At 46.5% G+C, this 26933-nt stretch overlaps 1 protein-coding gene across 1 annotated transcript in view; it reads left to right on the top strand.

Moving 5' to 3' along the window:
- C23H10orf90 (chromosome 23 C10orf90 homolog) overlaps window positions 1-26933 on the top strand; it is a 242833-nt gene that overhangs the window by 192219 nt on the left and 23681 nt on the right. Inside the window, exon 5 of the mRNA XM_052661154.1 lies at window positions 24147-24437. Coding sequence (XP_052517114.1) covers window positions 24147-24437 — 291 coding nt within the window. The remainder of the gene's footprint in view (window positions 1-24146; window positions 24438-26933) is intronic.

Raw genomic sequence — 26933 nt, 5'->3', positions numbered from 1 at the left:
TTAGGCTGCAAGTCAAGAGACTAGCAAAGACCAGCATGCTAAGTGTGCTAGGGCATACTTCACTGGGGCTTCACCTGCCAAGCATGAAATGCTCTTACTTTAATTCCGTGTGACTCTCAGCTGTCCTGGCCTCATGCAAAACCTGCTGGCCACATGCCTATCAGCATGGTAAACAGTCTTGCTTTTTAAAAGATTTATTTAATAGCAGCTTCATTGGAGTATAAGCTATTTAACTGTCTTGCATTGTGTTACTTCAGTCAGCAATATCTTCCAGACAGTAACCTTAAAAAGCATCAAATTTCTGAATGTTGCCTGTTGTTAAATACTGTTCAGCAGAGTGCCTAATATCCACAGGTGCAGGAAACTTAAAATTAAGGGTCACCCAAACCAAAACTCAGTCCTTAACTCCTTTTCCAGCAGAGAAACTTCCCTTTAAAATTTGGTTTAATTTTTCTTGCAAGGAAATGCACACCCCACCCCCCCCCCCCCCCCCCGCTTCTAATCTCAGACAAAGTCGGACCATCTTGCTCTCCCCGGTGACGCATCAGGGTTTGCTGTCTGGTCTAAGTGGCCTGGAAAGCTGATCTGCTCCTTCCTTTCTGAAAATTGCCCTCACATGGCTTGTCTGGTGGTCATGTCAGAAATGGAAAATGTGTAATTTCAAATCCAGGGGAAAGCCATAGCGACGACCCCCAGCTATTTAGGAAGCAAATGATTTCAGTCAAAGTGTAATTGAGCTCTTTGCTTCTCTGTCTCCTGTTTTCTGTCCACCTGGCTTTTGTCTAATTTTCTATCCATCTGTGCTTCTGCTAAGAAAGCCTGCAGAGAGTGTGAAGATGGAATTGGTCAAGTTTGCCACTTTTAGTTTGCAAACGTTTTGGAGAAGAAAAGGGCATGAACTGATGTCCTTAGTGAAATGGTTCTAATGGGAGCGGTACATCTGACTGTTTGCTAGTGTCCAGTATCCGTTGGCCTGGGATGCCAACAACCCAGCATTCCCACTTCCCTCCTTGTCACTTTAGGCTAAATTGATATTCGGCGTCTGATGATATGATGGCCCAGTTAAGACAAGCGAGTTTTCTAGCAGCTTCCTGGGCAGGATGGATGATTTAGAAAACAAAGGGCCAGAAGAGTAAGAAATGGCCTGCTTTTTAGGACTTAGACTTAGTTTCATTGTTCCTTTCCTTAAGGCCATTGAAATTGAGAGAACTCGGGCTCCTCTAAAATAACCTTTTCATTATTGTAAGAGTGAGGATGGATGTACCCTCAAGTTTAAGGCATTTAACCTTCTGTCCCAAAGTCCCCAACTTGCTTCTGCCTTTGCTTAGGTCATACCTGACCACAGGAGGCACCTAAGAAATACCTGTGAATTATTAAGTTAATGTTCACCCCTAACAAGCTGTCAAAATTTCCCTGATGATATTTTTGGGTAGAGATTCTGTATCTCTTCATTATTATTATCTGGTAGGCAAGTGAGACTTCAGGATGTTACCAGGCTCCTCACAGGCTAAAAGCCCTGAAGGACGGGCACCATCAGTTAAATGACGATGCGTCACTTGACGTTTCTTGCACGGGCGGGGTGTCACCTGGGCACTGCAGCAGGCAAAGCAAGGCCCCGGCTCACGTGGAGCTTCCTGTTGAGTGGCTGACAGAGATGGACAACAAGGAGAAGCATGAACAGGAGAAATTTCAGGTGGGGATAGAGCTTTAGGACAGCATTAGAATCAGGTGATGTGACTGAGCTGGCCACTTGCTGGCTTCTTAGAGGGGTCTGGAAGGTATCCCTGAGCAAGGGCATTTCAGCCGAGATCTGCTTGATGGTGAGGAGTCCGCCTTTTGAAGGCAGAAAGGAGGAGCATTTCTAGACAAAAGGAGCAACTGGTGAGAAGCCCTGATGTGATGAAGGATGGAATGGGTACATTCAAGGGACAAGGCTGAAACCAGTGGGGCTGGGATGGGGAGGGGGCAAGGAGAGAGGCCAGTGGAGGGGTCATGTGAACTCAAGAAGATGGGCAGATCACATGGGGAGGAGTCTGAGGTGTATTTTAGGTGCAGTGGAAAGCCACGGGCGAGATTTAAGCAGAGGATTGTCATGATTTGACTTACAATTTCTCAAGATCTCAGGTGGGAGCAGGAAAGTCAGCAGAGCAGGAGAGCTACCCAGGGGAGTACCATGAGTGGAGACGGGGGAGCAGGCATGGTCCAGGTAGATTTTAGGTGGGTGGACTTACACAGACTTGCTGATGGAGTCCATGTGAAGCAGAAGGAAGTAGGGAATTAAGGGACTGCCTAGATTTGGGCATTAATAAGACCCTGTATTACTTTACTAGCGTGTGAGATGAGTGCAGTTGTGCAGTAGTTGGAGCATTCTTTGGCATTGCCTTTCTTTGGGATTGGAATGAACACTGACCTTTTCCAGTCCTGTGGCCACTGCTGGGTTTTCCAAATTGTCTGGCATATTGAGTGCAGTACTTTCACAGCATCATCTTGCAGGATTTGAAATAGCTCAACTAGAATTCCATCACCTCCACTAGCTTTGTTCGTAGTGATGCTTTCTAAGACCCACTTGACTTCACATTCGAGGATGTCTGGCTCTAGGTGAGTGATCACACCATTGTGATTATCTTGGTCATGAAGATCTTTTTTGTACAGTTCTTCTGTGTATTCTTGCCACCTCTTCTTATATCTTCTGCTTCTGTTAGGTCCATACCATTTCTGTCCTTTTTGAAGCCCATCTTTGCATGAAATGTTCCCTTGGTATCTCTAATTTTCTTGAAGAGATCTCTAGTCTTTCCCATTCTGTTGTTTTCCTCTATTTCTTTGCATTGATCACTGAGGAAGGCTTTCTTATCTCTTCTTGCTATTCTTTGGAACTCTGCATTCAGATGCTTGTATCTTTCCTCTTTTCCTTTGCTTTTCATTTCTAAGTAATGCTCAAAATTCTCTAAGCCAGGCTTCAGCAGTATGTGAGCTGTGAACTTCCAGATGTTCAAGCTGGTTTTAGAAAAGGCAGAGGAACCAGAGATCAAATTGCCAACATCCGCTGGATCATGGAGAAAGCAAGAGAGTTCCAGAAAAACATCTATTTCTGCTTTATTGACTATGCCATAGCCTTTGACTGTGTGGACCACAATAAACTGTGGAAAATTCTTCAAGAGATGGGAATACCAGACCACCTGACCTGCCTCTTGAGAAACCTATATGCAGGTCAGGAAGCAACAGGTAGAACTGGACATGGAACAACAGACTGGTTCCAAATAGGAAAAGGAGTGCATCAAGGCTGTATATTGTCACCCTGCTTATTTAACTTATGTGCAGAGTACATCATGAGAAACGCTGGGCTGGAAGAAACACAGCTGGAATCAAGATTGCCGGGAGAAATATCAATAACCTCAGATATGCAGATGACACCACCCTTATGGCAGAAAGTGAAGAGGAGCTAAAAAGCCTCTTGATGAAAGTGAAAGTGGAGAGTGAAAAAGTTGGCTTAAAGCTCAACATTCAGAAAACAAAGATCATGGCATCTGGTCCCATCACTTCATGGGCAATAGATGGAGAAACAGTGGAAACAGTGTCAGACTTTATTATTTGGGGCTCCAAAATCACTGCAGATGGTGACTGCAGCCATGAAATTGAAAGACGGTTACTCCTGTGAAGGAAAGTTATGACCAACCTAGATAGTATATTCAAAAGCAGAGACATTAGTTTGCCAACAAATGTCCGTCTACTCAAGGCTATGGTTTTTCCTGTGGTCATGTATGGATGTGAGAGTTGGACTGTGAAGAAGGCTGAGCGCCGAAGAATTGATGCTTTTGAACTGTGGTGTTGGAGAAGACTCTTGAGAGTCCCTTGGACTGCAAGGAGATCCAACCAGTCCATTCTGGAGGAGATCAGCTCTGTGTGTTCTTTGGAAGGAATGATGCTGAAGCTGAAGCTCCAGTACTTTGGCCACCTCATGCGAAGAGTTGACTCATTGGAAAAGACTCTGATGCTGGGAGGGATTAGGGGCAGGAGGAGAAGGGGACGACCGAGGATGAGATGGCTGGATGGCATTACTGACTCGATGGACGTGAGTCTGAGTCAACTCCGGGAGATGGTGATGGACAGGGAGGCCTGGCGTGCTGCGATTCATGGGGTCGCAAAGAGTCGGACACGACTGAGCGACTGAACTGAACTGAACTGAAGACCTTGTATGAGGCTTCCTTGGTGGCTCAATGGTAAAGAATCTGCCTGCCAATGCAGGAGACACAGGTTTGATCCCCTGAGTCTGGAAGATCCCCTGGAGTAGGAAATGGCAATCCACTCCAGTGTTCTTGCCTGGTGAAGTCCTGGACAGAGGACTCCTGTCTGTGGAGTCGCAGAGTCAGACACAACTGAGTGACTAAGCATGTGGGCAAAGACACTGGGGACAGGATGCTTTGCTCCAGTCCTAATTTAATCATGTTCGAGTGTATGAGGCGCTGAGTAGACCGCCGTACGTTCGCAAGTCCACAGGAGAAAGCTTCGCTGGCAGGCAGTCTGGATGTGTCTGTAGGTTGCACGCCCTGGACCAGGTTGTGCACCGAGCTGTAGCTGTGCTTCAAGTTCCCATCAATTCAAGCAACAGAAAAGTGAAACAGGAAGATGCTTCTCAATGTAAACGAGAAATGTTCACATCAATAGAAGGCTGACCAAATGTACCCAGTTTTTAAAACGTGCTATACTTACGTGAGATGAAGCAGACCAGGAGCCATGTTACATGCTGCTCTTCTGTCAAGCTTTGAGTTTGGCCCGTGGTGCGGTTGGTAGTTTGAATGCTATTAACGTTTTTATCACTACCTTTTCTTCAACCATGTCACTTAAAAAGGATATTTGTGTTTTTAACTTTGATTTTTTTTTTTTATATCCAGGAGGTACTTTTTAAATCCTTACCATACATAATTGCAAGTGAATCATGAAAGTCATTAGGAATATAAAATTCCTTTTTTAGTAATTTTCTTTATAGTAATCTTTTTCTGGACTATAGCTCCTATTTTGAGCCATAACATATGACCATTCCTTGGTCTAGTAACTCAAAGAAAGAAAAAAAAAACAAACCCTTTGAGTATCCTGGTCATCAAAGAAAAGATGGGATGATTTTTTCAAGGAATTAAAAAGCAAAAGCATTACTTACACTATGCTTATATAACAAACTGAGCCTGGTTTCAGATCACCCCACACCTACACCTATGTGATGGCAAATAACTCTGTCTGCTATTATAATCAACAAGGATCGGGCTGTGACTCTCTCTGGTTCCTTTTGTTTCCCAAATAGAAACAATACATATGTTTTCCGTCACCACATTTTATTTTTAGAAAATCTGGAAAATGAAATGCCTTCATTTCAGCCACATGACTCCCATTAGCCTTAATGGGAGAAAGGCCTCTTGGTGAAGGAAAGGAACCATCCCTGAGTGCGTGAATAACACAGGCCAGTGGTCAAGGTGAGGACCGTCTGCAATGCCTGTACCAGCCATGCCCCTCGTGGTGGGTCTGCCCATGTCAGACCCCGCTCAGGATGCGTTGGGATCAGGGTCTTCTGGGAGCTCAGCACCTGAAGGGGCCTCCTCTGGCCCACCTTATGCCCTCCAGTTCCAGGCAGGGTGGGATCTGCCCTGCTTGTTGGGAGACCCACACATTGCTGATTGGACCCCTTCTCACTACATTGTCTCCCCCAGGTCTGGAGCATCCTGTGTGACCCTAGAACTTGAGACTGGACTTTGCTAAGAAACTCTGTTTCTGTGTTGGTTGCTCCCAGAGGCCTGGAGCTGGGCGGAGGTTGGGCCTGAATCTCACTGTGTGCTCCTCTCCCCTCCCCCACACAGTGCAGCTGTCCACATCCCTTTAAATCTGACTGAAGTGATCAGGGCATCTTTGGAGATAAGAAGGGTTAAAGGGTAGATGCAGATGAGGCGGGGGCTGTGTTCCTCCTTCAGGCTCAGTTTTGCATCTGAAGCTCCCCCTAGCAGAGGGCTTCTGATCTATCTCCCTGCGGTAGCTCCACATCCTTTTTTCTCCCCAGCACAAAAGCTCCTGCTTTTCCTCTGCAACACTAAGAAGGGGCACAGTCAAGGGACAGACCACGGCCACTGGGGCTGGGGGCCGGAGCCCCTCACCCAGAGCTGCTGTAGGGCCAGAAGGATGGCTGGGCTTGTCCCACTCAAAGGACAGTTCTCATCCCACTGAGAGAAGCCCCCCTAAACCTAACCCACGTTGGCCTCCCCTGACCTTCAGCCAGTAACTTAGCCAGATGGACAGGAAATAGACTTAGGGCGTACGGATGGTCACGAGTCAAAGACTGAACAAACTGTCTTCCTGCCTCTCTATGTCTCCTTGTGTGTATATTTTCCCCTAAGTTTGAAAGTACAAAGTCTTTTTATATCCCTTAAGGATTATATTTTTAGGGCTGTGCTTTAGATATGGACTTCCTGGGTGGCACTAGTGGTAAAGAATCTGCCTACCAACGCAGGAGTCTCAGGAGACGTGGGTTCAGTCTCTGGGTCAGGAAGATCCCCTGGAATAGGAAATGGTTATGACCAACCTAGACCGCATATTAAAATGCAGAGACATTACTTTGCCAACAAAGGTCTATCTAGTCAAAGCTATGGTTTTTCTAGTAGTCATGTATGGATGTGAGAGTTGAACTATAAAGAAAGCTGAGCGCCGAAGAATTGATGCTTTTGAACTGTGGTGTTGGAGAAGACTCTTGAGAGTTCCTTGGACTGCAAGGAGATCCAACCAGTCCTTCCTAAAGAAGATCAGTCCTGGGTGTTCATTGGAAGGGCTGATGCTGAAACTGCAACTCCAATACTTTGGCCACCTGATGCAAATAACTGACTCATTGGAAAAGACCCTGATGCTGGGAAAGATTGAAGGCAAGAGGAGAAGGGGACGACAGAGGATGAGGTGGTTGGTTGGCATCACCGATTCAATGGACATGAGTTTGAGTAAACTCCAGGAGTTGGTGATGGACAGGGAAGCCTGGCACGCTATGGTCCATGGGGTCACAAAGAGTTGGACACGACTGAGTGACTGAACTGAACCCACTCTAATAGTCTTGCCAGGAAAATTCCATGGACAGAGGAGACTGGTTGTCTATAGTCTACACAGTGGCAGAGAGTCGGACATGGCTGAGCACACGACTGAGCTTCTTAGATATGGGCCACTTTAGTGCTGCGTAAACTCCAACGCAGCTCAGCTTCTCTCAGTGCATTATTCTTTCTGAGTTTTCATAATGCCCTATGTCCTTCTCACAGAGCAGGATGGTTATTATCTTGTTGTATAGATGAGTAACTTGAGGCCAAACAGGCAGGCTGACCTGTGCACCATCATTGGTTAAAGGAAGGCAGAACCAGGAGGAGGTAGACCCTAGATTTCTAGGGGTGTGTGCTAATCCTTTTCACCACTTGTGTTCCAAGTGTCTTCCACCTTTCTGAGGTGACTTCGGGTTGTAAACTTGGCATTCTGGGTGGATTAGTGTCCCCCCCCTTTCTGAGGGGTCATGCAGATACCAGGTCAGTGGACCTGACCTTGGTGGGATTCCAAGTAACTGATGACCAATCTGTGCTCACCAGCAAATTGATGGAAAGTGTAGACGATGTTGAGATGCATGGGATATTACAAATGTGTTCATGCCGTTTGGGTGAATCAACATAGATCGTCATAGTACAAAGTTCTCAAGAGTGACTGTCTGAAAACTGTTACTCGGAAAAATATTTTTTACAATGTTTACATTTGCACTAATTTTAGACTTAGGGACATCATGCCAAAATATGACAGTTTTCTTGTGCCCCTTGCCATGCTTCCCCTAAAGCTAACACATACCATGCTAACAACAACCATTTAAAAAACATTTTCTTAAATCAGCAAGCACCAATGCAGCCTAAAGACCAACTGCCTGCAAAGTCACTTTTGGAAGAGTGCTGTATTTACTCTGCAGCTTGACCCCCAAGAGTCCTTTGAAAGGCATCAGGAAAAGCAGAATGGCTCAGAGGACTCGAGCCCACCAGGCTCCTCTGTCCATGGGATTCTCCAGGCGAGGATACTGGTGTGGGTTGCCATTCCCTTCTTCAGGGATCTTCCCAACCCAGGGATCGAACCCGGGCCTTCTACTTTGCAGGTGGATTCTTTACCACTGAGCCACCAGGGTAGCCCCAGGGGAGAGCAGGAACTGGATAGAACCAGAGGGTGTGCAACATGGCCACCTACCTTCCTAAGAGAAGTTTTTGGAAAACTTAGTTGGGGTGTTTAGGGATCTAAAAGCCCAATAAAAACCAGTCCACTGATTATTTTTCTTCCTACTTTGAAATCAAGAGTAAAACAGACATTATGACCCCCAAGAAAAGGCAGAGGGGTTGATATGGAAGAAAAGTGCACATCCTACCATCATTCTGTGTAATTCACTGCCAGAGTTGCCAGTTTATATAAAACGACACTCAGCTATATTAACTGAACATTTAAAAATGTCACAGGAAAATGATTTCCTCTCCAGCTAATGTGAGACAGGTAGAAAGAGTGGAAAATATGCGGGGCCTCTCTCTTCTCCCCACAGATATCTTCTCCCCAGGGATATATTAGTTCAGAAGGACTTATCGTTTTTTGCGATTCTGCACTCTCCACTTTACTCCAAAATGATGATTTTTCAACAAGACGATGATGAGTTTAGTTTTACGCAGCAACCCCTCCTCTCTTTAGGATATAAGGGAAATGCTTCTACTAGACGCAGATACTCACTGTAGCATTTAAGAAACAGTTAAGCATCTTTCCATTTTTTTGAAACCTAAGTGGTCTCTCAAGGCAAGCCCATAAACAAAATACATTTTGTTCCTTGTGACAAGAAGTAAATGTGAGGATGTTCTCATGAAATGAAAGGGATTGGAAAGTGAGTGCTTTCAATTGTGATACCACCTGTTTATCTCATTGGGAGATGGTGGTCCTTTGGGGAGGGGACATAGAGGATGCAAGGGCCTGAAATATATGAGCCTCGTGGTCTTAGGAGATGGAGGCCAGCATCAGAGTCTCAGCCTCTGTGTACCGACTGTGGCCTGGCCGGCCCTGGTTCAGCCTCTTTCAACTGCTTGATTTATTCTTCATTGCTGTTTTCACGTGGCCTGTGCTTCTCTGCAGAGGCCTTGGGGAGTCTCTCCAATCATGATTTTCAAAAATAGTTCTTCAAAGGGTGCAGTGTTCTTAGAAAAAGATGCACTCAGGGCCACATGTTTCCAGCTGAGTTTGGGTTGACATGATTGAGGTTTGTAAAAGGCATCTGAGAAAACCAGAAAAATGCCATCAGCCAGACAAGAGAATGCTTCCAGCGGGTTCCCATAGCTCTGAGAAGGAGAACCCAGAGCCTTTTCCATGGGAATCCCACAGCCTTGGAATTCACTTCCTGTTCTGACATGGAACCCTCAGAAGTATTTATATCTTCTCCAAATGGGGTTTCCAGATCCTGGGATGGAATCGAGGATCTGGCTGGGGTTGGTAGGAGGAACCTGCCTGACCTGGGAAGGCAGGAAGTGGAGGCATTGTGTGTCGGACAAGCCTGTCTCCTTCCTGGCCCCAACCCCACAAAGCACCGAAATAGGGGATTCCTTACAGCCAGAGTCCTGAACCGCATGTGGAAACTGTGGACAGGAAGACACATTGGGAAAGGGAGTTCTGAGATCAGAGCCCTCAATGGTACTATAAAATCCCTGATTTTATAACTCACTCTTTAGGCCCAGACTTTGATCATTGTAAGCACTTCAAAATGGCTCTTTAATTTTGCTCATTTCCTTTACCACTCAGCATGGAATCAACCAATTTCTGGCCTATGTCCAGTGACCGCTGCTTTAAGGTTAAAGATTTGCTACTTCTAACACCTGATGATTTCCATCTTCATCTTAATTATGCTAAATGAGTCCCATGCAGATACATATGCCCATTTTCTACTCATTTTTATAAGGCAGGGGAACCGCAGGATATATTCAAGTAATTGCCAGAGAACAAGCCATCCAGACGAGAATGACAGCCGTGCTGGGGCTGGAGGCCACGTGGGGATGTGCCCACATCCAGCCTCCAAGCGTGGAAGCCCTAGTGGGGAGGGTGTTTCAAAATGTGGGTACATCAAGAGGTACCTGTGGGTGGACTGCTCAGGGACAGACCAGTCAGAGGGACAGAGGCCTCCACCTGGCCTTCATCTTCTCTGGATGAGCCCCTACTGGCTGCTTTGGCTGGAGGCCTCCCTGAACTGCCTGGTATCGTCACAGACATTAGCCCATTTTGTATTTTGCTGCCCTTGGCTTTCTGAATGGCTTTTTCTATGTCACTTTGACGTGTTCATTGACTAGAAGACCCCACTGGGCTCTCTCAGTCAGCTCCCACCCATCGGGCTCATTCAATGTTGGGTCATTGGACTTCTCAGAACAGACAGCAACCCCTCACATCAATGATGGAGTCAGAGTTAGCTGCTGGGCAGATCCTTGCCTGGTCTGTCCAAGTGACATCTGTTGGTTCTGTGATGGGGCCGCGACTCCCCAGGGGCCTGAGCCTGAGTCCTTAGATGTGTGCTTTTTGCCCTTGGCTTGCTTGCCGACAGAGGACCAGAGCAAACCATCTGATAATGCAGGCTAGGTCTCTGGACCATCTGTGAGTCCACTAGAGTGGGTTCCTGGTGGGGGCATTTCTGGGCTAAAAGGTAAGTCCACCTGCGATTCTGCTGGGCATTGCCAGTGTTCCCTGCCTTGCAAGCTGTGTGGGCTTTTTCTTTTAATAAGTGAGTTAAGTCCATTTGTATTCATGGAATGACTGATGTTTAGTGCCAACTTTGTCATAAATTTGTGATTTTTTTGGTTATTTGTTCATCTCTCAGATATGTATTCATTACTTTTTGTGTATAATTTTCTCCTAGTTTTTATTAATAAGAAGGTTTGGGTCCTTGTTCTATGGTTACATTTTTACTTGTACCTTTTTAAAATTGAAGTGTGATTAATTTTCAGTGTTGTGGGAGTTTCAAGTGTCCAGTAAAGTGATTCAGTTTTATGTATGTGTGCATATGTAGTGTGTATGCATACACTTTTCAGTTATGTATGTATGCACGCATGCACGCTAAGTCCCTTCAGTCATGTCTGACTCTTTGTGACCCTGTGGACTGTAGCCCACCGAGCTCATCAGCCCACGGGGATTCTCCAGGCGAGAATACTGGAGTGGGTTGCCATGCCCTCCTCCAGGGCATCTTCCCCATCCAGGGATCGAACCTGTGTCTCCCGCATCTTCTGCATTGCAGGTGGATCCTTCAGCCAGTGAGCCGCTGGGGAAGCCCTTTTATAAGGTATTGAGTTCAGTTCCCCGTGTTATGCGGTAGGTTTTCAGTATGTGTGTCTGTTCATCCCGAACACCTCGTTTATCGCTCCCTTTGTACTTGTTCCCTTTTGAACGTCCTCAGTCCCTAGTCTGAGAGCAGCTGACGGAATAAGAGAGGCTGGGAAACCAGGAGGCTGGTCTGGGCGTCTCTACCACTGTTGCTGCACATTCTTGCTCTCCTTGTAGGCACATGGCAGAACTGTTCATCCCTCCACTTTGACAGCCTGCCGTGGTCACTGCAGCTGAGCAATTGGAAGGCTTGGGAGTGGGAGCCGTGATGGGCCAGTGCAGTCTCTGCGCCCTTTCTCCTAAACTCCGGGGTCACGGTAGCAGAGGCCAAGGTGGTGCCTCCAGGGGGCTCTTTGATGAGCAAAGCCGCATGGGCTGGCTCTGGGCCTGTACCTTGTGCTGCGGCCACCTGGGAAGGGGCTTCCAAGGCCGATTCAGACTCAGTAGGTCAGAGGTGAGGGCTGAGGCTCCACCTCTGTATAAGGCTCCAGGTGTGGTCAGTGCTGGCCTTCCTAGCTCACAGTTTTAGTAGCCAGGTGCTTGTTTTTGTTCCTTTTTTTTTATTGCACTGTAACCTAGCTTAGTAGTTCTCAACGTGTGGTTCCTGGAATAGAAGCCTCAGTACCACTACCTGGGAGAAATGTACACTTCTGGGCTCCTCTTTGTATCTACTAAGCTGGAAACACTGGAGCTGGGCTGCCCCAGATAATGGATTTCAACAAGGTCTCTCTGTGATCCTGAAGCATGCTACCACAAACTGCACCAGTCCAGACTCCTACCTCGGTAGGTGGGCTCCAATCAATTATGACTTGTGTTTAGTTTTGAGTAACAACACACCCAAAAAGCAGTGGCTTGAGAATGGAAGCGTTTATTTTTGTTGTAAAAGAAATCCAGCAGTGGGCACTCTGGGGCAGGTATGGGGGGCCCACAGTGTCCTCAGAAGTTCAAGTGTCTGTCTTTCTGTTCCAGAGTCGCTCAGGTGTGACCCTCATTGCGATGCTTGTAGAATAGTTGCCAGGATTCCAGCCATCATGTCTACATCCATAGTGAATACCCGGTGAACATCCCCTCTTGAGACCCTCCCAGAAGTTCTTCCAAAGGACTTCTGCTTATTTCTCACTGGCCAGAGCAATAGCCTACCAGAGCAAGATGCGGTTTTTCGCTAGGCCTGTGATCACCTTGAACAAAATGAAGATTCTCTAAGTAAGAAAAAATATAAGAATGGATATTGAGTAGGCAACCAACTGAGTCTACCAGAGATGGTGGGAACTTGAGGTCATCAGTGATAATGTTTAAGACGTGGAGAGAGCAACATTCTGTGAATTGAAAGAGTTGTTGGATGTCGTCAGAGAGTGGGAGGTTTTAATTTACTGGTTCAGAGGAGAGGAAGCTTTGGGTATGGAGACATTTCAGGGATGGGATGTGGTGTAGGAGTGGGGACTGGAGTGGAGGTGATGTCATTGAGTGTAGGAATGGAGGTGATGTCATTGGTTGTAGGAGTGGAGGTGATGTCATTGGTTGTAGGAGTGGAGGTGATGTCATTGGTTGTAGAAAGGGCTGGAGTGGAGGTGATGTTATTGGTTCGGAGGGAGGTGGAGTGGAAGTGATGGCCCTTGGTTGTAGGAGGGGCTGGAGTGAGCTGTCCTTGACGTGAGCCCAGGAATTCTGCTGTTTTCACTGCTGCCTCCTAGGTGCTCTATCTACGTCAGTACCTGGTACGTAGTAGGTAGTCTGTGGATATTTGCTGAAGATAAGGAGGTCAAGCAATTTCTTTGAAAGAGCAGGTAGTGGGGTAAAAGTCTGACCTGGAAGCTCCTCCCCATCAGCACACACGCACACACCACACACGCCACATGTACCACACACACACACGCCACATGTACCACACATGCCACGCACACACACACTCTGGGAGGACAGCTGGCTCTGAGTGGGCAGTTTCCTCTGCAGGAGCCTTAACCAAGCTTCTTCTCTCTTGCTTCCACTGACACCTTGAAGTTCAGTCTGAGTTTTAAATCAGTTTCTAGTGTCTAGTGTTACTTGCATGATAATGCTTACAGCTCCCAAGCAAAGCAAGGGGAGGAGGAGAGGTGAAAGCTGCCAGAATTATCAAGCAAAATGGAAAGGTGGCCATCAATGGCAATGCCTCCTCCTAAACGGTGGTGTTAGTGAGCCCCTGCTCTTACGTACCACTGGTGTGACAGACGGTGATCCTGTCTAGTTATAAGCTGTGTCCAAAATGGAGATGGCAGGGAAACAGTCGTGTGTTATTTCACTAGAAATGTGCTACACCTCCCTGAGAAAACCACTGTGAAGGTTTCTGTGAGTGACAGATTGTCAATGATTTCTACTTTTTCTTTTTAAAAAAAAATTAATTTAATAGGAGGCTAATTACTTTACAATATTGTAGTGGTTTTAGCCAAACATCGACATGAATCAGCCATGGGTGCATATGTGTTCCCCATCTTGAACCCCCCTCCCACCTCCCTCCCCATCCCATCCCTCAGGGTCATCCCAGTGCACCAGCCCCGAGCACCCTGTCTCATGCATCGAACCTGGACCAGCAATCTGCTTCGCATATGATAATATACACGTTTCAACGCTACCCTCTCAAATCATCCCACCCTCACCTTCTCTCACAGACTCCAAAAGACTATTCTTTTCAGTGTTTCAAATTTGACAGTGATTATGGCTTTTATAATTTAGAAAATTTTTTAAAAGGAAAGATCCCTTACTGAAAAAAAAAAAAAATCCCCTCAAATAGTCGCCTCTGGAAACTTTAACCACGAGTTTTGATAAAAGCTTAAAATGCTCTTTTTCTGTGCTTTGAGAATATAATTCATGCTTTGGTATAAAGAATTAAGGGACTGTCGATTGTCTGGGACTCCTTCCTCAGTGTCAGGTTGAAAGGTGTGAGCTAATCATTGAGTGGAATATCCCTCTTATCACCTGCAAGAAAGTCCAGGTAATCCTTTTATTAGACAACTTTATTAGGCAGGTGTGTGTGTGTGGGTGTATTCACATGTGCATATGCATGTATGTATATATTTTTGACTTCCAAATATGTGTATGTGTTCAGATTTTTGTTCAATAGTCTTAAGACTTGAGGATTATGATATAATTGGAAAAACAGCTCTGTCCAGTGACCCAGTGACCATTCTAGACACTGTCTTTGGGACAGAATAATCTACATTGCTCTCTGCAGTAAATGCATGCATGACCCTTTATATGAGTGCTGCGTGCAGACTCCACACATGCCATCTTTTTTTAAATTGAAGTATAATTAATTTATAATGTTATTTTCGGGTATATGGCACAGTGGTTGAAATGCATATCTAATTCTTTTTCAGATTCTTTTCCCTTGTAGGTTTTCACAAAATATTGAGCAGCGTTCCCGGTGCTGTAAGAGTTATGTATTTTATATATAGTAGTATATATTGGTTAATCTCACACTCCTAATTTATACCTCTCCCCCTTGCCCCTTTGGTAACAATTTATTTTCATTGTCAGTAGGTTGCTTTCTGTTATGTAAGGAAGCTCATTTGTATCTTATTTTTAGACTCCACATGTAAGCAGTATCATATGTTATTTGTCTTTGTCCGATTTACTTACTATGATAATCTATAGGTCCATCCATGTCGCTGCAAAGGGTATTATTCTTTTCTTATGATTGAGTAGTATGGCATTGTGTGTGTGTGTGACCCATTTATCTGTCAATGGACACTGAGGTCGCTTCTATATCTTGGCTGTTGTAAACAGAGCTGCTATGGATATAGGAGGTGGCTGTATCTTTTTGAAGTATAGCTTTGTCTGGATATATGCCCAGGAGTGGGACTGCAGGATCATATGGTAACTCTATTTTTAGTTTTTTAAGAAACTGCCATACTGTTTTTCACCGAGGCTGTAGCCCACATGGTTTCTTGAAACTTGACCCCAGAACAATAAAAATAACCATACTGCCTCTTCCCCCTTTCCCTCTGAATCCAGAGTTCTTCCACTCCCAGGGCTTGACTATTTTTGTCTTAACACCATGTTGACATCTTAACATTGCTCAGCACCCTCCCCTGATCTGCTCTGGGTCCCAAAAAGGGAAGGCTCCCTTCAGAGGGCTATAGCCGCTGCCATTGCTTTCCCCAAGTCGGCTTTATTTCTTGGTCGTCACCCCTCCCCAGTTTGTCTCCTCCTTTAGAGAGAAATGTTTATGCGTACAGTAGGAGAAACCTGTTTACTGTCTAGGAAGGGCTGGCATGGACAGGAAGCCTTGTTTCCTGACAAAGAAAGGACCCGCTCAGGCGTTTCCGCTGGCCCAGCTGCCTTTGGACACCCCTCCATCCTTGCTGTCTGACCTTCAGGTTGCTCTCTGTTCCCCTGATTTCTTCTCTTTCCTCTTCCCGGAGGCTCCACCTCCAGCTCTGTTCCTGCTCTGTGGCTGGGCTTTGGGACTTGCAGGTCCGAGCACAGCTTCCCCTCCTGACCCTCTCCTCTCCTCTCCTCTCCGCCAGGAGCTGTTTATTCCATTTGTTCCTTCCCCCCACCCCACCCCCTTTCCCCTCTCTCTGACTCCCCGCCTGGGTTGCAGCATCTCTGCGTAGAAATTTAGCAGAAATGTGCTGAAATAATTACCGGTTACCAGCTGATTTTAAACAGAAGTCTGGATCCGGCGGGAGACAGGGTGCCACATGGATACCCCTTTCCCCACGAGGACATCAGCTTTTCAACCGCTGCTGGAAGGTGAAGCCTTGGTCGGTTAGGAAACAGAGAACATACCCGCCAGCTTTATCCATCGCAAAAGCTTTTTCTTTGCTGGCTCTCTTGCTTGTTTCTCCGTGGGTCATGAACAGGCTCTTTTATTTCATCTTCTTGTACTGTGATTGCAGATGGTTTGGGGATCTCTGTCTTGTTGTATGGGGGAGATATCAAGCCAACCATGCCTGCTGGAGAAATTGGGTCTGTTCTGAGCACCCAGGGTTACTGCCTCTTCCTCTTTAGTGATCTCTGCATCCACAAATTGGCGTGGTCTGAGCTGAGATGGCACGGTTTGATGCTATCTGCCACTACCCTGAGTCACCCCAGACTACCCTCCACCCATTACCGCTTTTTTAAAGCTCGTGTGTCCACATTTTATCCTTAGTTGACCTGTCTGACCTTCCTGCCTCACCTGTGGGCCGACCTGCAGCAAACTCCATCCCTGAGCATCACCTGAGCGGCAGCCTCCTGTGTCCCTGTGCTAGAACGTGCTGTGCTAAGTGGCTTCAGTCGTGTCCGACTCCATGCGACCCCAGGGACTGTAGCCCGCCAGGCTCCTCTGTCCATGGAGTTCTCCAGGCAAGAATACTGGAGCGGGTTGCCATTTCATTCTCCAGGGGATCTTCCCAACCCAGGGATCAAACCTGCATCTAATACATCTCCTGCACTGGCAGACAGGTTCCTTATTTTGAATGAAAGATACAATGACCTTTCATTGCCCAGGGTACAATTCCTTATTTTGAAAACTGACAAAGAGAAGAATGAAGCACAATATTCTGGATAACAAAGTGGATGAGGTGTGACTTTAAAGACAAATCCCAGATGAAATATACAGAAGGAAGAATCAAATTAGGAAATCATCTTTCTGATTCTTCCTCTTACCTCTTCACCCACATTGTCACCCCACCTGGGCTGAGGGACAGCAAAATCCTGCCTGAAGTGAGAAGAGTCTGTGATTCACCCCCTGGAACCATCCAGCTTAGCCTTCCATTTGATGGCTGCACAGTCCTACCCAGCTCACTTCTTTGATTTCCTGTGATACTCAGGGATGGAGTTTGCTGCAGGTCGGCCCACAGGTGAGGCAGGAAGGTCAGACAGGTCAACTAAGGATAAAATGTGGACACATGAGCTTTAAAAAAGCGGTAATGGGTGGAGGGCAGTCTGGGGTGACTCAGGGTAGTGGCAGATAGCATCAGATTTTTAGGAGAGCCTAAGACCCCCCTGTAGGTGACTTTAGAAGCTGATATGTATTTTGATGACCCAGAAATATCAACATAAGCGTGTTACTGTATTTCTAAGAGAGTCTGTTGTATGATGGTCTAACATTTGAGGGGAGAAAATATCACCTCCCGAAACAGTAAAATGTGGAAGAAAATGTGGCCGTGGCTTGAAGGAAGCCTGTTTCGCTTAGAAATGTCTCTTTGGTTAACTGGCCAGCTTCGGTCTGCTTTCAGAGGCAGGAAAGTGCACAGAACTGAGACACAAACCTTACAGAATATCTTTCTAGAGAACTGCTTCAGTTTGACACCAGAATTCATCTGTCTGGAAATAGATTATTCTAAGACATAAATCACAGCAGGATCCTCTATGATCCACCTCCCAGAATACTGGAAATAAAAGCAAAAGTAAACAAATGGGATCTAATTAAAATTAAAAGCTTCTGCACAACAAAGGAAAATATAAGCAAGGTGAAAAGACAGCCTTCAGAATGGGAGAAAACAATAGCAAATGAAGCAACTGACAAACAACTAATCTCAAAAATATACAAGCAACTCCTGCAGCTCAACTCCAGAAAAATAAACGACCCAATCAAAAAATGGGCCACAGAACTAAATAGGCATTTCTCCAAAGAAGACATACGGATGGCTAACAAACACATGAAAAGATGCTCAACATCACTCATTATCAGAGAAATGCAAATCAAGACCACAATGAGGTACCATTTCACACCAGTCAGAATGGCTGCTATCCAAAAGTCTACAAGCAATAAATGCTGGAGAGGGTGTGGAGAAAAGGGAACCCTCTTACACTGTTGGTGGGAATGCAAACTAGTACAGCCACTATGGAAAACAGTGTGGAGATTCCTTTACAAATTGCAAATAGAGCTGCCTTATGACCCAGCAATCCCACTGCTGGGCATACACACTGAGGAAACCAGAATTGAAAAAGACACATGTACCCCAGTGTTTATCGCAACACTGTTTATAATAGCCAGGACATGGAAACAACCTAGATGTCCATCAGCAGATGAATGGATAAGAAAGCTGTGGTACATATACACAATGGAGTATTACTCAGCCGTTAAAAAGAATACATTTGAATCAGTTCTAATGAGATGGATGAAACTGGAGCCGATTATACAGAGTGAAGTAAGCCAGAAAGAAAAACACCAATACAGTATACTAACACATATATATGGAATTTAGAAAAGATGGCAATGATGACCCTGTATGCAAGACAGGAAAAAAGACACAGCTGTGTATAACGGACTTTTGGACTCAGAGGGAGAGGGAGAGGGTGGGATGATTGGGGAGAATGGCATTGTAACATGTATACTATCATGTAAGAATCGAATCGCCAGTCTATGTCTGACGCAGGATACAGGATGCTTGGGGCTGGTGCACAGGGATGATCCAGAGAGATGATATGGGGTGGGAGGTGGGAGGGGGATTCAGGATTGGGAGCTTGTATACACCCGTGGTGGATTCATGTCAATGTATGGCAAAACCAATACAGTATTGTAAAGTAAAATAAAGTAAAAATAAAAAAATTAAAAATTAAAGAACAAACAAACAAACGAACAAACAAAAGTGCGTTCTCTGGATGCGTTTCCCTGCCTTGGGCTGTCAGGGTTCCAACAGCCATGCTCTCTGTGCCCGTGTGTGATGTTATGGTTTCTCGCTTGTCCCTTGCGATCCCACTGATGGAGCCTGGTGGCTGTGCTGGTCTGCCCCCACCCCCAACCTCACTGTGCCCTGCCACCCCTTAGCAACCACCCTCCCCTGGCTCATTTCCTACTGTGAGCCAAAGGGCCGCAGTTATTAGGATTGTGTGCCAACCAGGGAGCTATGGCTCAACAGGGGCTCATCTGAGAACACGAAAGATTACGTATCACCTTAATACTTGGAAAGAAGACGTGAAATATCTTCTTCTATCAAATTGGTTCATTATGGCACTTTCCGGCCGGTGGAGGCCAAGCATGTTGAGGCTCAGGCAGCTTTTCCGCTTTTTGTACTAAGGATTGCGTGCCCCAGCGGTACCCTTGCCTGGCCCAGATTCAAGTATCTTCTTGATGCTGTGTTGGCAAGGTCCCCACTGTCCTCCCCGCTGCCCTCCTGCCCTAAAGCTGGGGCAGCTCGGGACCCTTGTTTCAGCACAGAGAGGTGCCCTGCTGGCATCCAGCTCTGAGGTCTGCAGGTGAACATGGTGAGTCAGGAACAAAATCTGGCACAACCCGCTCCCCTGAGCGTCCTGCTGTCTGCCGGCCCTGCCTGCCACCCCGACTGTGGCCAGCCCCTTGTTTGCAGAGGCTCTTCTTCCCCAAAATCACATCCCATCAACTCTCAGGGAATTGATGGCCCAGCACGTCTGCTGAACTCTCTTCTCCTGAAAGCTTTTTTCCTAATAGATGCAATAATGTATTTACCTTAAAACAGCTAGCTTTGTGCTTTCTATTCAGACTTTCCATATTGAAAATATACCGTCTGTGGATACCTGCGCAGGTGGGAACATTGTAGATGAAAGCGGTGACTCAGGCAGCTCGAAATTTAGGCAGGTGGTCCTGTCTGGACAAGTATGATTCAGAAGAGGCTCAGGTAGAAACGTTGAAGCCCAAGAAAGTTTCTGCTTAATCTGTGAGGGTTCATGGGTGCTCTGATATCTTTAATTATAAATAATAATATATCTCACAACAAATAAAGAGCTTTAGAGGAACGCCTGTAAGCACTGTGTAATGGTCCAAGGAGGACTTAACTGATCTAAAGATAAGAGTTTAACACATTATTGACTGGAGACATATTAATACATCTTTATTACTCAAACGTTATTGACTGGGGACTTCTCAATATGTTTTTAGAGAGTGATGCAATTAACATCACTGTGCAAAGCTGTTAGAGCTTACAATTTAGGGCTCCTTATACAACTTGTGGTTTTGTTATCATTCACATTTTGTTCCCTTAGACCTTTGTTCCAATCTTGTGCATATTATAAACACAAATTTATTACTATAGAATTTTCAAAAGTGACCCATCACAAAATTGTGAGTGAAGAATTTTTTCAGGGAGTTTTATGCAGACACTTTCTCTGATGTCTGAGTGACATATACCTTAGAGTCTCAGAAGATGCTAGTTCTTGAGAATATAATTCCGATGCAGATGATGTGAATACTAGACCTTAAGAAAAAGGCGAAAAAAAACCCCTTAGTGATTGATTCTCATACAGAAAGTGAAAACAAAGCTAACATTACTAAGAAGACTTCACAGGTATGGCAGGTGTCACTATTGACTGTAATAACCTGCAAAGTGTTAGTAAAATAACAGAATTAATTTTTAGCCAGCCAAAATAAAAAAAATGCTGGGCACGGTTTTTATATTGACCAGGGGATTTTTGTGTCAGTTCCTGCAAAGCTTCCCCAGTCGAATATAGAAGGAACCCATGGCTGTTAGACAGGTTTTTTGGTTGGTTTTGGTTTACCCCCTAGAGCCCAGCCCGGCTCTGGGTAGGTGAGCTCGCTGGGTAGTTGAGGGTAATGTGTTTTAGAGAAGGGAGTGGAGGGGGCTGTTACTGTTGAAAGGAAACCTGCAGGGCCCAGCCCCATCAGGCCTCGGGCTCAGGAAGCGCGCTTTGAGTTCCAGTCCAAAGAACAGAAATGTCTGGTAGAAGCCGCTGTTTGATTCAGCTTCTCCTACGGAGGGCAGAGCCTTTAGAGGTGACAGGTCTTCATGAGGGTGATGTAGTTTTAAATCTGAGCCATGAATAGAGAACTCTTAAGTCCAGTCTGCATGCAGAGTGTATGAGAAGAATAAGACCTTGTTTCCTGGCATGGGCCCCACTGGGGGATCATTTCACGGCTGATGGTTGTGCTTCTCAGAATCCACAAAAAGGCCTGATCAATATGTTGTCAGGAAGGTTTTTCTTTGACTACACATTTTTCTTTTTCCCAGTTTACCAACTGCGTTCTACTTCAAGGAATTTGTTTTAACTCTTTCAAGTCACAGTTGGAACATCTGACTTGCACATAATCACATGAGGATTTACATTAAATCAGATAAAAAAGTTAGAAAATTAATTAATAGGTAGGTAAGTAAGTAGGTGTGGGATAGGTAGTTAGACCTCAATTAGTCTGTAAATAAACCATTAACTTAAAGAATCGATATCAGGATGGAACTAGCAGCCTGGGACCGCATCACCGATAATTTGATTTTTGATTGTTTGAAAGAACTGATAAAAGGAAGCCACAGAGAAAGAAAGAACTACTTTAGGACTTTTCCACTTACCATCTGAGCCACCAGGGACGCCCATGATATTTCATACTTAAACAGAACTGACGGCTTCTGAAATACTCAGTTGTAAAGATTTCTCTGTATAAATTAGCAAAGCCCAGCTTTGCCATAGGAGCCATTTTTGTTGTTCGGTCACTAAGTCGTGTCTGACTCTTTGTGACCCCATGGACTACAGCATGCCAGGCTCCTCCACCATCTCCCAGAGTTTGCTCAAATTCATGTCCATTGAGTCGGTGATGCTGTCTAACCATCTCATCTTCTGCTGCCCCCTTCTCCTTTTACCATCAATCTTTCCCAGCATCAGGGTCTTTTCCAATGAGTCGGTTCTTCATAACAGGTGGCCAAAGTATTGGAGCTTCAGCTTCAGCATCAGTCCTTCCGATGAATATTTAGGGTTGATTTCCTTTAGGATTCGCTGGTTTGATCTCCTGGCAGTCCAAAAGACTCTCAAGAGTCTTCTCCAGCATCTCAATTCAAAAGCATCAATTCTTTGGCGCTCAGCCTTCTTTATGGTCCAACTCTCACATGACTACTGGAAAAACCATAGCTTTGACTATAGGGACCTTTGTTGGCAAAGTGATATCTCTGCTTTTTAATACCTTAGCTAGGTTTGCCATAGCTTTCCTTCCAAGGAGCAAGCATCTGTTAATTTCACGGCTGCATATTGTTCTCCAGATGACAGGGTCAGCAATGACCACCGTTTGTGGGGGCACTCACGTTCCAGGCAGGAGGACCCAGGGGCTCTTCCCTTGTTTGTGGAAGCAGGTGTACTGGCCCCAACCCCCAATGGCTCTCCTGCCTTGGTCCCACAGCCAGGAGGCCCACCGGGGGGACCCCTGAGTTCTGTCTGCCCCTGCCCCGCCAGCCTCACCACCATCCACCTGTCCTCACTGGCTACGGTGCCCAGACTCAGAGAAGATGGGGCTGGAGTGGATTGCAGACAACTGGCATTTTAAGAGACGTCACTGTTCTAATCAGAGCCTGGTAGTCATGGACTCATTTCCTTTTTGTGTATAAAACATCTCAGAAAATACGGCCCGAGTCTTCCAAGAATCTTGACTATGCCAGTGGTTCCCAGGACCTTTTCATCTGCCCCTGGATGCCAGAGGCCTGCATGCAGCCCACTGGCAGCCATGCCTGTCTCCACTTCGGGGCCTCAGCCCTGGGAAGAGATGACACCTGGTGAGGAGTCACTGCCGTACTTAAAGTGAATAACTTTAAAACATTTATAGAGTAGAGACTTCCCTGGACATCCAGTGGTTAAGACTGTGCTTCCGCTGCAGGGGAGCAGGTTCAGTCCCGGGTCAGGGAACTAGGATTCCACATACTATGTGGTGCGGCCAAATTAAAAAAAAAAAGTATAGAGTATTCTAAAAGAAGAAGAAAGAAAACAAAAAGAGTACAAAATCAGCAAAGAGGAAAAGAGAAAGTCTCTCTCCCACCCCCAGTTCCTGATCCCGTGTTGCCCTCTCTTGGTCCCTAGGGTCTTCTGGGTCCTTCCAGAGAAATTCTGAGCAAATAAGCATGGACTCAGGAGGCAGGTCTGACACACTGTCCACTCTTTGCTCACTTGATAATGCATTTATAGACGATTCCATGACTACACAAGAACAAGCGCCTCGTTCTTTTTCACCACTGCAAAGTACAAAGTGCTGTAACTTACTTAATAGGCCCCTACTGATAAATATAAGGTGGTTTGCAGACCTTTGATATGACATTGTGGCAACGAGCAACACACTGTACATGTTTTAGACCCACTGCTGCGTTAGACATGAGCACAAGCGCCTGATGAGTTACCTCCTGCCTCCACACTTGCCACAGGACATACGTAGCATCACAGTTTATGGAATAATAATGATAACAAACATTTATTACATGCTTAGTAGTATCAGCTACTGCACAAAACACCTTACCTGGACATTATTTTATTATAGTATTGCCTAGATTCTAACATTTAGTATTTATATAAATAATATATATATGTTATTTACTATATCAATTATGATTATATAAATATATTGCTTATTATTTAAGTAGGTGAATTAATAAAAATTAATATGATAATAAAATTAGACACATGATATCTAATATTCTTACCTTGTTATAGTGTCAACCTCAATTTTATAGATGAGCTGGGAACTGAACCCAGGTATCTGGCCCCAGAGTCAGTGTGCTAAACTGCCTGCTCAATTATCTACCGTCCAGAAGGGTTTCCGGGCTCCTAAGTATACCAGGGAGCATGGTTGCTTGAGAGCTTTATACGTGATAGCAGTGTATGTGGAAGGCTCCTGAGGGAACCCGCGGACGTCTGGCCAGGACTGGTCACCACGTGTGCTGTCGTTGCTGGGGCAGCATATGGCCCAGGGCATCAGTGACTCCCATATCCGCGGCCCCCCACCGCCCCCGCCCCGCTCACCCCAGGCAGCGCTGCACTCCATCTGCTTGTCTCTGGGAGAGCCTGGAGTGCAGAAGTCAGTACTTCAGATGTGGGCTCATCAGATGTTTTGAGCGCAACTCTCATTTTATTTTTAGTAGAACCAAACGTATTTTCTGGAAGCAGCGAGAAGCAACAAGAAGGAGCACGTGAGACTGTATCTGCTCCCCCAGTGGAATGGAAGCTGGTTAGAGACCCCCTTCCAGATGGTTCTAGCTCTCCAAGCAACAGCTCTCAGTCTAGTGACCTCTCTGAACCCACAGAGAGTCAGCAGCAGCGCCTCCCAAAACCCAAGGTCCCTTTACCAGGGTTCCTTTGCCCCTTCCAAGATCTGTGCGCATCTCCGCAGGAAGAACACGGTGTTCAGATAGAAAGAGAGGCCCCGGAAGGTAAGGAGCGAGGGAGGCAGGGATGAGATGGTTCTTCCTTGATCTTCACGGGGAACACTGTGCAGGGTCTTGTTGGGCCCTGGTTCACCCCAGCTTCCCTTGTGATGCTGCCTTTATCCATCCGTGTGCGCCACGAGGGAAGCAAGCCCAGCAGGTCTAAATGGTGGGCACTTCTGACTCACAGGCAGGGAGAAGGCAGCGTTGCCCAGGTCAGGAATTCCCAGCCCTGCTGCACACAAGGCCAGCGTCGCCTGGGGTTGGGAAGAAGGCCGCTTCCATGTGCAGCTCTCGGGCTGAGTCAGGGAAACTTTGAGATGCTGGTGTGGCTGCCCCAAAGGCAGCGGGCCCACCAGGCTGCCCATGGTCCTCGGGAGCTGACCAGCTGGGCTAATGGCCAAGGGGTGCTTGTACTGCGTGTACCAGGCACTCAACAGGCGTGAGGGCCCTGACCTCACAGTGCCTTGAGATAGGCCCCTGTCTCAGCCTCTCTAGAGGCTGAATTCAAACTAGACCATCTTTTCTCTAAAGGCCAAGAGGCTGACCTCAACTAATATTGCAGAAACTATTGATATATTAAACACATTTAGGAATGAAATAGTAAAAAGATATCTGGTGCCCAGTTATATCAGAGGAAAATTTAGATTTCCAATCACTCTATAAAAATGTCCCCAAAGAGCTATAGCGAAGGACAGAAAGAAAACTAATAGATTCTGAAGCTTTGGATTGGAAAAGTTAAAGTATTTATGGTAATTGATGAAAGTAATTTTTCTGGGAACACAAGTGAATCTCTAGCTTGTTATTCACTAATAAATGAAAGAAACATGTATTGAATGCCCACTATATACCATCAGAGAAGCACTTATTAAACACCTACTGTGTGTCAGGCACTGTGCTCAAGGCTTCCTGCCCTCCAGGTGCTTGCAGTCCTGTGCCAGAGTCACTGTGGTCATAACCGTGCCTGGGGTGACCTGTCAGGAAGCTGAGGATGCCCCAGGTGATACACACTGGGGCTGGTCAGAGACATCTTCCTCAAGGAAGTGCTTTTGAGGAAGAAAAATCATACCCCAAGGGTGGAGGGAAAGACACCCAAGAAAGCAGAGTGGATGGAAAGAGCAGGGCTGATGTGGGGTCCAGGGGACCACAGTGCAGAGGTGGGGAGGAGGCCCACAGGAACCCAAGGACCCTAACGGGTCAGCCTGGAGGGTCCTTATAAACCCACTAGGAGTATTGACGGGATGCTGGGCCAAGTCCTTGGGGGAGACCTAACTAGATGTCCTCTGAAGGCAGGTGTCTCCTGGACTATGCGGAGGATGGATGGGAGAGGTCCAAGTGGGGGACGGGGAGATGGTGCTGATACCAGCCAGGCCTAGTATAGAGCACGTCACTGTGGAGGCCTGGCCGCCCAAGCAGAGGCTAGGAAGGTCATGGATGGAGCTGTACTGTGAGCGCTGAGAAGCCGGGCCTGTTGGCACTGCTCTTGGGGTTTCTGGATCTGGCGGTGGAAGAGGTGGGAGGACCTCTGGCTTCCCTGAGTATGGGGTGAGCTAGAATAAAGGTTCATACGGTATGGAAGCAGTGTGGTAGAAAGTGGAATTAACTCTGGCTGGAGGGCTAGGGACAAATATCTCAGCTAAGAATCAGTCCTGGAGCAGGACTGGGGAGCAATAGGGAAAGATCTAGAAAGAATAGGAGCAAATGCTTAGAAGAACAAGAATGAGTCGTGAACTTCTAAGTAGCATGTTGTTGGTGAAGAATTGAAATTGGTACCTGATGGGCAACGTCCGTCGTGAATGAGCTGTGAGGTGTCCGGTGTGCTTGCAGAACTTGTTGGTAGCAGGGGCGTTAGTGGACCTTGGGAGAATATAGGACGGCTGGTCCAGACCAGGGAGGATCTGGGTGTGATGGTGGAGGTTATACTGGGGGGTCAGTTAAGGGACCTGTGGGACCATGGAGTTGCATCCTGTGGTCACATGAGCCTTGAAATGACCACCTCTCCCCACCCAGCAGAACCAGCAGCTCCAGTGCACCCAGGCTGGTGGTCTGGCAAGGCTCAGGGTGAATATGTTGTGGTCCAGCCCTCCAGAAGGTCCCAGGCTTGTGGGGTTGGAGCATCCTGTGATGGCCCCACTGACGCTGCTGATGTGTGCAGCGTGTTCCACAGGGGGCACACAGAGGAGGCAGGACGGGGTATGCCTGGGGAGGGGGGCCCAGCTTCCTGAAAACTCTGGGCTCAGCCTGAAGGTAGGAGTTGCTGGGTGGTGGGATCAAAGGGGTTTTGTGGAGATGGGAGGGTGGGTGGGTGAGGAGAAAGGAGAACGTGGTTGGGTTTCAGACCACAGAGGACTGGTGAGGCTGCGGCTCGGGGGGCGTGTGATGGGGGAGAGGGGAGTTCAGATGGGAAGAGTGACCTGGGACAGACACTGTGTTCCCCATGGAGCAGCTGGTCAGTAAGTGGTCAGTGAATCCATACGAATCCCCCCTCTCAGCACCCCAAAG

Source organism: Budorcas taxicolor, chromosome 23, assembly GCF_023091745.1.
Source record: "Budorcas taxicolor isolate Tak-1 chromosome 23, Takin1.1, whole genome shotgun sequence".
NCBI lineage: Eukaryota > Metazoa > Chordata > Mammalia > Artiodactyla > Bovidae > Budorcas > Budorcas taxicolor.
Note: the sequence above shows the minus strand (reverse complement) of the source record. Positions and strands in the feature narration are given on the sequence as shown.